Source organism: Sphaerodactylus townsendi, linkage group LG01 (genome assembly GCF_021028975.2).
Source record: "Sphaerodactylus townsendi isolate TG3544 linkage group LG01, MPM_Stown_v2.3, whole genome shotgun sequence".
Taxonomy (NCBI): Eukaryota; Metazoa; Chordata; class Lepidosauria; order Squamata; family Sphaerodactylidae; genus Sphaerodactylus; species Sphaerodactylus townsendi.
Genome location: NC_059425.1, coordinates 111,453,822 through 111,466,017, shown reverse-complemented (window position 1 = coordinate 111,466,017; position 12,196 = coordinate 111,453,822). Strand labels below are relative to the sequence as shown.

At 39.2% G+C, this 12,196-nt stretch overlaps 1 protein-coding gene across 1 annotated transcript in view; it reads left to right on the top strand.

The window, feature by feature from the left end:
• Positions 1 to 12,196, top strand: part of LAMA2 (laminin subunit alpha 2) — a 549,054-nt gene that overhangs the window by 211,788 nt on the left and 325,070 nt on the right. The window contains exon 11 of the mRNA XM_048490901.1: positions 5,368 to 5,508. Coding sequence (XP_048346858.1) covers positions 5,368 to 5,508 — 141 coding nt within the window. The remainder of the gene's footprint in view (positions 1 to 5,367; positions 5,509 to 12,196) is intronic.

The window sequence follows — 12,196 nt, the reverse complement described above, 5'->3', positions numbered from 1 at the left end:
GTTTGCACAGGCAAGCAGGAGATGTCTTCAATCAGTTTTCAGAAAAAAAAATTGCTAGTTTAGTAATTTTTTAAAAACCCAGATTGAGAGGTATAAAACATCCTGAAAACATTTTGAGGGAGAAAGCTATATGAACTTCTCCCCCAAAACGCTTTTTATAACGTCCTCAAAACTTTATATTTCTGCTGTGTGGAAAAGACCATTGTGGAAATGAAAATGTCTGTAAATGCATATCCTATTGAAGGGGGTGCAGTGCTAATGGACATTATTGATATCTGAATGTTCATTGTCCATCTGTATTCTTTCTGAGTTAATCTTGTGTGACTATAAGTAGACTTGGGTCAGACTGAAAGTGAGAACCCTCCACTAAGTGATGACTAGGGAAGGGCTCCATTTACCTTCCTTAACAAATCTGATTCACTGAGATCTTGCTCCGATTCCGAAGATTATATTTTAGCTCCCTTTCCCCAGAGGAAAAACAGTAGAAAGTGCAGGATATTTGCAGACCCTTTTCCTCCCCATTCCCAAATGACAACTTTCACCAAATCTCAAGAAATTTCACTACAGTATATTAACAAATACTACATTCATTTCAGTGGAAGTTGGTGTCTGTGTTCTGGAATAAGCAGAGTTCAGATTTGATAACCCTGTTTACCATTATCTGAAACAATGTAATAAAATTTCTGTCAAGTGTTTTCTTTTGAAATCTTCAGTGAGGCTAAGATCAGCACTGACTTCATAAATTGCACTGCAATATGTGCCCTGATTCCACTTGACTTCCTCATGTTAGCAGCGTGTGATTTGTTTCATTCATTTTAAAAAAATGATTAGTTTTCATTTTTTGTTTGTTTTCAGTGGAAAACCCACATAGATTGTTTTTGACTGTTTTCTATTTAGCTGGGATGAAATTGTATGGGCTTGCTGCCCTTATTCAGGAATCTTTTCTGCCAAAAACCAGGCAGATAGGAGACAGTTTTATAGGAAATTAAAATTCTCACTCACAGAACAAGAAGAAGGAGCGCACAAAGGGCTGCAGTCAAAAAAGCCTATGTTGGGTAGCCAAAAAAGAAAACCGTGTTAGAAAGGAGGGAGTGGGTGCATTTAGCACTCCAAGAAATTCAAATCAAGTCATAAAGGTATGCATTTGCAGCCTAAGGTAGCAGCAAGCATAGAATGAGCACAGGGAGATATTTGTTATAGCAAGGAACAGGTAGGCATTCTATGCATTCTTCATTTTTCAGATGTTGCTAAGATGTAAATGTATGCCTTGACCAGCTGTGCTTTCATCTGTCCGTTGTATGTCTAATACAGAGATGTCACAATGCTTCCTGCTAAATAAGATGCAAGATGGAATTTTGTACCCATAGCCTGGTAGTGATGGCCTTTTTCTCAACTGCAGGAGGTTGAGAGGCATTTGGGGCCTTTTGACTGTCCTTTTGGCCTTATCTTATTATGAGGAATAATCGGGCCCACTTTACCTGCTTCATCTTGCAGAAACACAGTCTTTTTCATGATGCTGTATAGTTCAATCAGTCTGGATTCCCAGTGCAGATCTAAACATATTACCGGTACATAAAAATAATAGCCCTCTTCAGGGGTTATGTTAGTACATCATTCACCTGAAATGGAAACCCAGGAGCCACCTGTTTCAGGACCATGACATGTACTATGTAGGAAAGCAGAACAATAGTGATCGTGCTGTTGAAATCCACAGCTGGTGGGCTACCACTCCACATGGAATGCTAACATAATATCTGCAGTGGTATGAAATTCAGTGGCAGTTGATAACATTTTCTTCCAAAGGTGATGACTGGAACAACTAGCATTTTATTTCATTTTAATTTGTATTAAATCAAGGTTCCTCAGAGCTGTGGGAGGAACAGAACCTGTGTGTGTGTGTGTGTGTGTGTGTGTGTGTGTGAGAGAGAGAGAGAGAGAGAGAGAGCTTCCTTTAAGGATTAATTAAGAGGCTTTGACACAAGCTGAAATTCTTCTCAGGGTTAGGAATCTAAAGAAAAATGTTGCTCAATGAGGTCTTGCTGCATATACTTATAAAACTACAATGAGACAGTTGATCAGTACAGAAATCTGCTCAGGCTGTTAACCTCGTTGCCACTTGGCAAATGCATAGCTCTGAAATGCTCTTTTTTTCTTTGAAATAAAATTTCTTCCTCTCAAAGTTTTAATACCCAAGCTAGAAAATCTAGAGGTTTAGATAATGAGCAATTTCTAATTATATTCTTAATATGAAGGCTAAAGTATTGCCAATGCACAAAATTAAAATTCATCTGAATTGGACCAACAGTTCAAAGTTCAAATTATTTATGATTCAAGTGCAAAGAGAAAGAGATGCCGTACAGTTCCAATGCCGTACAGTTTATGCTAGTTCATATAATCTTTCAACTCACCTATGGATACAAATAGAATTGTAAAACAGCCAACTTCCTCTTGTAGTTTTCAGTGTGGACTTTGCTGCTTAGCTTTAATTTGCAACCCGAGAAATGGATTGTATAAAAGCAATTTTAGACAGTAATAAGGTAATCTCATAAACTACAGTTCTGTTTGTTAAGTATACAGAAAGTGATTGAGTTAATTGCCTTGGTCAATTTAACACAACATTGGGGGAGGGGGTGTTTCATTGTATTGTTGAAGGCTTTCACAACCGGAATCACTAGAATGTTGTGGGTTTTCCTGGTTGTATGGCCCTGTTCCAGTAGTATTTTCTCCTGAAGTTTTGCCTGCATCTATGGCTGGCATGATCCTCTGAAGATATCAGGCACAGATGCAGGCATAACGTCAGGAGAAAATACTACAGGAACACGACCATACAACCCAGAAAACCCTCAACATCCTTTTTTTTTTCATTTTTAGGAAGCTTAGTTAGATGTTACCCATTTAATATTTTTAATTATTTATTAATTGCTTATCTATAAAAGTTAATGCAGATTTATCAACCCCTGTGATTTAGGATTTTTAACAAGGTAGTTTTACTTTATTTCTTTTTCCTCCCCAATCTCAAAATAGCATAACCAAGGTCCCCTTTACAGAATGTTAACTTTTAAGCTGTTCTCATAATGGCTTGCAAAATGTTCATCCACAACTTTTAGGGCATTCTGTTATACTCATGATTCATTTCTTGAATATGTGGGAGTGTAGCCATTTCTTGAATAATGGATATAAAGAATATATTGTAAGGGTAATGTGGTTTGCTGACACTTCAGTGACTAGAACAAATGGCAGAAAATGCATGGAAAGAATTTTTTCTAAGCCAGTAGATTAACAGCACCATCCAAAGGGGGGGGGGTGAATTCACTGGTGGGAGTGGCACGAGGCCACAGTAACAGATTTGCACTCCCTGGAGCACTTGCCCTGGCAGAGGGGTAAATCCACAGGCAGGCAACTTCTGCAGCATTCCCTGGCGGTGGGATAAGGTGCAGGATGCGTCACCAGTGTTCCTGTGCCCCCGTTGCCAGCATAGCCGGGGGGTGGTCCAGGGGCATGGCCATGAGAGAAGCTGACATTAGTTGACTCCATCCTCACCCTTGCCACCATTGCGCTGTCAGCCAGGGCTTTAGACTTACACCACTGAAAAAGTGGCATAAGCCAATTAAGCCCAATGGGGGCTTGCCAGTGATGTGGATACTTTTCTGTGTTTGGATCCTCTCCGTGCCACTGGGAAAACTCTTTGGAAGTGGCAGGCCAGGGGCTTGGCCTGTTGGATGGGTCTGCCTGCCATGAAGACCATATGAGGCTGCCATAATTCGGCTGTGACTTGATGGCTCTTTACACACACACACACACACACACACACACACACACACACACACACACACACACACACACACACACACACACACACACACACACAGTAGACTCAGAGTAATAAGGTATGTTATTGTGCGTGTTTACCTTTTTTCTTCAGCCTTTTTTCCCCTTTTTCTTTCTTTTGTAATTCAAGAGTTTTTTGCTTCCCAGTTCTTCACATTTATGCAGTGTCTTAGGCTGCTTACACTTGTCATTCTCAGTGCACTAAAGCAGTCCTTTACAAATGGATTTTCTTATGTGAACAGGCAAATTCAGTTACAAAGAATTGTTATAGTGCATTGAGAGTGCATTATTCACTGTGTTTGGAAGCACCCTTAATTGGGAAGCAAGTGAGTGATTTTTCAACAAACCATGTCAGTGAAGAAACACACACTTGATTCTGGCTGCAATATGATAGGTGTTCTTTTCATAGACTGTTCAATCTTTGCTGGCTTAAAGGCAGTCATATTTGTCGTTTTGTGCATGGCACACATGCCACTAAGGACAGGAACAGAGATCATGTACAAAACAATTTCAAAGAATGACTCTCTGACAATCATTATTTTTGCTGAATTTGAAAAAACTGTCAAGTTTCCATTTTAGTTCTGGTATAAATTGAAATTCTAGGCATCTTAGGATACCTGAAATATATATGTAGCTATAAATGAATTCTACTGGTGACCACCTGGCAACTGATCATTTAGTTATTGTGACCCAAATATTAGTAAAATTTTGTGTCACTAACACTGCAATTCTAGTGAGAGTTACTCCAGTTCATGCCTATTGGATGCAATCATAGGAATGCACTGTTAGATTTCATGACTGAGTTCACTACAGTAAATGTACTTAAAATATACATAGAAACACTGCTGAACAAGAAGGAAATTGATTTTGGTGGATAGCATATTTGTCATAATAATAAATCAAATCTGCACAAACAGCTTCTGGTTATTGTAGATATGCATGATATAACATGGTAGTGGGACATAACCAAAGACTATTATGTACTATGGCTTTTTTTGCATCCTTTGTCTATTGATTTTGTAGTGAGCAGAACAATGTTGAAATCCAGTTGTGCAAAAAAGGTGGAGACAGTAGTGTCCAAAGTGTGAAGTCATGGTCAGCCTATAACTTCTTTAATTGTGTTAAGGCTTAAAATATTTATGTAAGATGCAGGAACCTCCAGAAATAGCAAGTGTACACATCATGGAGGACTGAGATTGAGACCTGCTGTGTGGGAAAACAAGCTGTACAAGAATAATTTTAAAATAAATACATAAATATATTCCTATTCATACACTGGGTATACCTGTACTGCTTGGGCTTACTGAATATCTCTGTATTGGGTGTCAAGCTGAATCAGGTCCATAGTCCAGAACAATATCCTTGAAAAATGTGATGGTGGTAGCAGGTGGATGTACACCACAGGGAAGTCTGACCCTTATTTGAGAGATAAATATTTATATAATACCTTCCACTCTGTGTTATATCAAATTTGTTACATCAAACTATATTGTAAGATAATATTTTAAACCCCTGTAATGTTCTAACATTATTTTTCAGGATAATGTTGAAGGAGAGAACTGTGATCATTGTAAACCAGGCTTCTTTAACCTGCAGCAAGACAACCCCAGGGGCTGTGAAGAATGTTTCTGCTCGGGAGTAACAAATGACTGTGTGGGCTCTCGCTGGGCCTACAACACTGTAAGTCAAAATGGAGGACACATGTATACATACTACTGATGTAGCTTTTTTAAAAAATCACCATGTTTTGGACTTCCACATTTCTTTCCTCAAGAATAAAATAACATGATCATTCACAGTAAAAGCCAAATTTTGTTACTATTGACATAGGGATCTAATGTACAGTCTATGCTTAGGAGAAAAATGCAGGCAAATAACTCAGAAAAATTGCTGTTTGAGTGTAAGTGAACTGAGTGTTGGAGAGACAGAAACTGTATTTTTAAAAATATGACTGTTAAATTGTCAGTCATGTAGGGCTGAAATTATTCTAGATTTATTCTCTGAAATGGGTGTAATAGGAATTGTCTCATGCAAATTAATGACAAATTCACATGTTTCTATAAAGCCATAGGTGAAAAAAGCAATATTTTACTGAAAAATCAATAGTATCACCTTTATATTTTTATGGGCATAATCATTAACAGGAATTAACAGAATGGTAAAGGTTGGAGGCTTGTAGAGGATTTTTAGGATTACAGTCTGAGACTGTACTAGGTTTTTTTCCCCCCAGCTCTAGGCTGGGACCTGGAATTTCTTTTCTGTTTCTCACGTTGATCTGTTTTCAGTGGAGTATCTGTATCATAGTAGTTCATCGGTGTGCTTTAATGTTGGGGTAACCTGAAGGCAAAGGACAAGTAAAATTTTCCCTAGTAAGATCTACAAAACATGAAAAAAGGAGAGAATGGTAGACGACTGAGAGTTTTGGCATATATCCACTGGCCAAGATTTTGAGCAAGAAAACTGAAAAGAGGCTGTTAAACAGTGGGACCTGCATTTGATAGTCTGCTGAACTCTCTCTTCATTCCTATGTGCTGAAGAAGACTGCTGAGTCCCTTACCGTAGGGGTGCAAAACATACGATGCACAAAGCTGCTTTGACAGCTGAGCTGTTTTGAGGATTGCCAGCTGAATTTGTACAGAGGAAATCTTCACACTTCTTGTAGTTTCTGAGAAATATGGAAAAATGGTATTCAAATTTATTTCTGGGAAGCCAGAAGATAAATATTTAAATTATGTAGCCTATTAATTTCAAACTGTTGGGGCTAACAATGTCAGCCCTCTGTATTGGGTACAGAACTACATCATTTCATTCATTGAGGTGTTGCAGAAGACAGAATGAAATCATACCACTATTTCAAACCTCCTGAGTGGGTTTTGAAACAGGAAAGGTTTTAACTCCAAAAGTATGAGGCAGGGACGTAGGTATGGGTGCATACTTAAGGTCGGGGAGGCACACCCCCAGCACTCCAGGGCATGGCCACGCCTCCCCAAGCCCTGCCCTGGCCTAGCGCTTATAAAAGCAGCTCTCCGAGGTCGGGGATGGCAGACTCCCCTGCCCTGCCCTCCCCTGTCCCTCCCCTCTGGGCTGAGGCATAGAGGGAAAATGGAGCCTGGTGCAAAATCTGAGTTTTGTGCCCCCACCCCACCCCAGGGCAGCCGCTGTGATGCAGGAATCCCACCGCAAACAGCATCACTTTCCAATGAGATTGTTTTGAACTAGATCCCACCTTAAAGGGGAGAATCTGGGGTCCCTAGTTAAACAACATTGAAATTGATGCTGTTTGAGAGTGGATTATCCCCCACCCTAGAACAGCATCACTTTCCAGTATTGCGTAGTGAGGTTAAAATGGAGTTACTGCATTCTAATCTGGAGGAGGAGACCAGGTTTGATTCCCTGCTCTGCCACTGAAACTGTGGAGGCTTATCTGGGGAATTCAGATTAGCCTGTGCACTCCTACACATGCCAGCTGGGTGACCTTGGGCTAGTCACAGCTTTTCGGAGCTCTCAGCCCCACCCACCTCACAGGGTGTTTGTTGTGAGGGAGCAAGGGCAAGGAGATTGTAAGCCGCTTTGAGTCTCCTACAGGAGAGAAAGGGGGGATATAAATCCAAACTCTTCTTCTTCTTCTAAACTGAGGACCTCAGATTCTCCCCTTAAATCCATGCCGAAGGGGGTGGATTTAAAAGGAGAATCTGGGGAAATTGGGGGGGTGCCTGCTATCAGGGGTGCAATGGTTACGCTAGAAGCACCAAACTTTCAGGGTATCTTTAGGAGTCTCTCCTAATGATACCACCCAGGTTTGGTGAAGTTTGGTTCAGGGGGTCCAAAGTTATGGACCCTCAAAAGTGTAGCCCCATCTCCTAAGCTCCCATTGAGAACAATGGGGGATGGGGCACCCCCTTTGGGAGTCCATAGCTTTGGACTCCCTGGATAGCTTCACAAAGCCTGGGTGATATCAATAAGATACTCTCATGATAAATACATCCCAGGTTTGGTGAAGTTTGGTTCAGGATGTCCAAGTTTATGGACCCTCATTAAATGTAGCTTTCATTTTCTATTGGCTCCCATTGGAAACAATGGAGGATGGGGCGCTCCCTTTGGGAGTCCATAGCTTTGGATCCCCTGAACCAAATTTCACAAAAGCTGAGTGGTATCAATAAAGAGACTCTCCTGATAATGCATCCCAGGTTTGAGGAAGTTTGGAACAGGGAGTTAAAGGTTATGGACCCTCAAAAGTGTAGTCCCCATCTTCTATTAGTTCCCATTGGAAACAATGGAGGATGGGGGCACCCTACTGAGGAGTCCATAACTTTGGGCCCCTAGGAAGCTCCCTGCTCAAACCCGGGTGGCATCATCAGGAGAGTCCCCTAAAAAATCCTAGAAAGTTTGGTGCTACTAAGCCCAAACAGTGCGCCCCCTGAATAAAAACCGAAAAAGCACTAAAACATTTTAAAAACCCACAAGCGGGTGGGCGGAGCTTTGGACATGAATGGGGGGGTTCAAACCCGAGAACCCCCCCCACCCACGTGCATGGTATGAGGCAATTCTCCCATCACTATTTGATTAAAGGTCCAAGAGGAGATCACAGATTTATATCTCAGTTGCTCTTACTACAATACACTGGTGTTTCTCTGTGTGGTATAGAGAGCATTCTGCACCCAGGGATATCTAATCATCTGTAATCCAGAGAGTGTTAATTGAAAAAACAACAACCCTCTACTGTAAACTTAGCCAGGGGCACTGGAATGAGATAGCACAGTCCTATTCATAGTCCTGTTCTCCAGGAAGGGGCATGTTTTAAACTACAACTCACTGAATCACAGTTTGCATACTCTCTGCTGGGATTCAGGAGAGAATGTCTCCAGTCCAGAGCATTATATGGTATCCAAAGGCATTGGAATGTGAGCAGGTGGAGCATTTATAAAGCCCAATCTCAGGGAAGTTTTTTTTTTAACAAAGCCCATTCCCAGGCAGCGGCCAGCCATTTTCTCCTGTGATGCAAGGAGCTCTGAACATCCCAGGAAGGCATTCTCATTCTTGAGTGGATAGATACAACCCCACTGGAAGGCTATATCATTTGTACTGGCCATCCCAATATTGTTCTGGTTCAGCAAAGGGGTAAGAGTATTGTAGACCATAAAGGTATTTAAGTGGGGCTCTTAGGCTGTTTTGTGAGCTGCACTAAATCGTCCAACTAAATAAGAAGCATTGGACAGTGTTTTTACCTACCTCTTGCTGTTTTGGAGACATTCAGGATGTGAGGGTAAAAAGGGAAGAGAGAATCCCCTTCCTTAATTTCCATAATGGGCTCCAAATCCTCTGTAAAACAGTGGTTCCTGGCCCCACTTTTACATTATAACATGTTCTTTGTTCTTATAGATATATTTCTGAAAATACCCAAAGTATTCTACTATGAATAGATGTTTGTTAGTTGTTTAAGATATCAATCAATAAACGCTTATTAACCAAAAGCCATATACACATACATACTCATAATCCATCAATAGTCCAAAGAAACATTTAGCCTAAGAAGTTTAAAATACGAAATACATAAACATATAATGGTTATTTAAAATATCTATATTCAGTCTTATCTGCATAGCTAATGATCGCTTACCAATACAAAGACAGCTGTACCTTTATTCAGCAGAATTAAACAGATAAAATACCAAATCAATGGAAACATGTTCTTATTGCATCTATATTTAAGAAAGGTGAACAAACTAATCCAAGTAAATACAAGCCAGTTAACGTTCAAAATCAGTGCTTGATAAAAAGCCAGCAGGTTTTCGACAATGAGCCTCAGCCACTGATCACTGTATAATTGTAAGTCATTATTGTATTATTTGAAGTCATTTGGCAGAAAAATATAGCCACTGTGCTCAGGAAAAGTTGTAAGTGGCTTTCATGGATCTGAAATCAGCAATTCGTTTCATTCCTAGGACATGTTTTTTTGGCAGAAAAACATAGGAAAACCATAACTGATTGTAGATTGCTGTGGTTGATATAGTTGCTTTATGATACACCATCAGCTCAGGTTAGATGTAGAGCAGAGAGGCAAATGACAGGAACATTTATTATGAGGTTTGGAGTTAATGAGGGATGTTTGATGGTTCTGCTACTGTTTAATCTATTTTAAATGATATAGCACCTGTTCTTAAATAAGACAAATTTCACTTGCCAAAACTTGGGACCCTAGAAATATCCATTTTATTATATGCTGATGATGTGGTGTTATTATCACAAGCTCCTATTGGGCTATGAAGATTAATACAGTCCTTCTCTAACTACTGTCATGGACAAGTCCTAAAAACTAATTCTGTAAAGTCAAAGATACTGGTTTTTACAAAAGTGAAAAGAGATCTAAGATATAAATGGATTTTAGAGAATAATTAACTAGATCATGTTAGGTCTTTTAAATACCCAGGAGTAATATTTAAATATCTGGGAATAATATTTGGTACACATTTAACTTGGAAACATCAACTTTGGAAACATAGCTATGATGGCATCAGTGGCCTGTTCTAGTTCAGCAATAAAGTAGTATCTACAGGAGGGGTAGACAGGGTTTACTGCTTTGAATACTAACTTATTTCCTCAACTGCTATATAGAGTAGCAATCTGGGTCCACAGATAAGTAAAATTATAGATCAACCACTAATAGAATTCTTGCATAAGATCTGTGGGATTCTGAAATATGTGACCCTTAACTGCCCTTAGATTGGAACTTGGCCAGCATTCTGTTGAACTTGGAAACTAGCTTTAAATCTGAAATTTAAAATTATTTTCTCTGAGGATAAAAACTGATTATATTATATAAAACATGATATCTCTAGTTCAAAGAATCATACTATAACAGAAAAATTGGAATATCATACAATGCCCAGAGAAAGTAGGGTGGCCCAAACCCTTTAAGACTATCAATTATGAAAATTGATATCAATAGTACTGTCTGTCAGACTAGTTGCTATACATTCCATATGGGAATCCACCACTCTTTACAAGCAAATATTTAGTAGGTAGAATATCTGGGGGAAGTACATTTCGCTGGATGTATGTGGCTTGATCCATTTCTCTCAACCATGGACATTCACCTGCTTCATCATTACTACTGATCCCTAAACCATAACCACAACACTCTTTACAAGCAACACTCTTTACAAGCAAAAAATATTTGTTTAATCCTACAATTCCAAGAAGCAAGCAACATGCTACCATCTGTGATCTCTGAAGGCATATATTAGATATACTATCTTCAGATAGATGTTGTGGTTATGGTTTAGGGATCAGTGGTAATGATGAAGCAGGTGAATGTCCATGGTTGAGAGAAATGGATCAAGCCACATACATCCAGCGAAATGTACTTCCCCCAGATATTCTACCTACTAAATATTTTAATGGCCAGCAAATATTATTTTCTTAGCTAAATTCCCTGTTCATGCCATGAGAGTTTGAGCAGTTTGGGACAAGACATCTTTCTGTCCTCTCTGACCTTTCTTCTTTGTTGGGATTGATTGATACTACTGAAGACCTGTAAGTCAGAGATAGATACACAGACAGACTAAATGACTTATAAGATAATAGAGTTCCACACTACAAAAATCACAACATTTTGAAGAAATAGCATTTGCCAAAAAGTTTAGTATACTGTCAGTTTAAACTTGCCCTCTCAAGAAAACTCTCAAAAGATGAACTAACAGTGCCTTTAACCGAACTCAGATTTTTTTTTTAAAAAAACAGCCATGTTGCCTTCAAGGATTGTTCCATGTAGAAAATGTTGTAATTATCCAGTCCAGATTACAGAAGCATGGATAACAGCGTGACTAGCTCTAGAAGGGAGGACCATTTCTGAATCAAGCACAGATGAAAAAAGAACTCATAGCAAAAGCACTGATGTGATTTTGCTGTAATTACCTTAGTTCCAGGGGTTCTCTCTAACCTTTTGACCTTATTTGGTGATATTAAGCAATCTAAACTTGGCAAACAGTCCTTTTCAAAACATCCCATTTTCCCAACCAATGTAACTTATATCTTTCCAGATTCTCCCACTCGACCAAACCTTCTCAGCACTGGTGAATGTGCATCTAATTTGGATATTATTAGATGTATTAAACATAATTCAGTCGCTTCTTGCAGATCTAGTTGATCTTAAAATGCAGTGAATGGATGTTTTCTTTGTGCTTATATGCATAATTTGTTTCCAGTCTTAAATATGAAAATCATGAGTAAGACCATGAATTTAGAAAACTTAAGGACTGTTCCCTACTGATGCTATTTAAAAATTAGAAGTATCTTTGAGTGATTGAATTTTCATTGTCCTAATTTAAGTGGGCATTTATGTAGCATGACAAGGAATCCCTTTATTCAT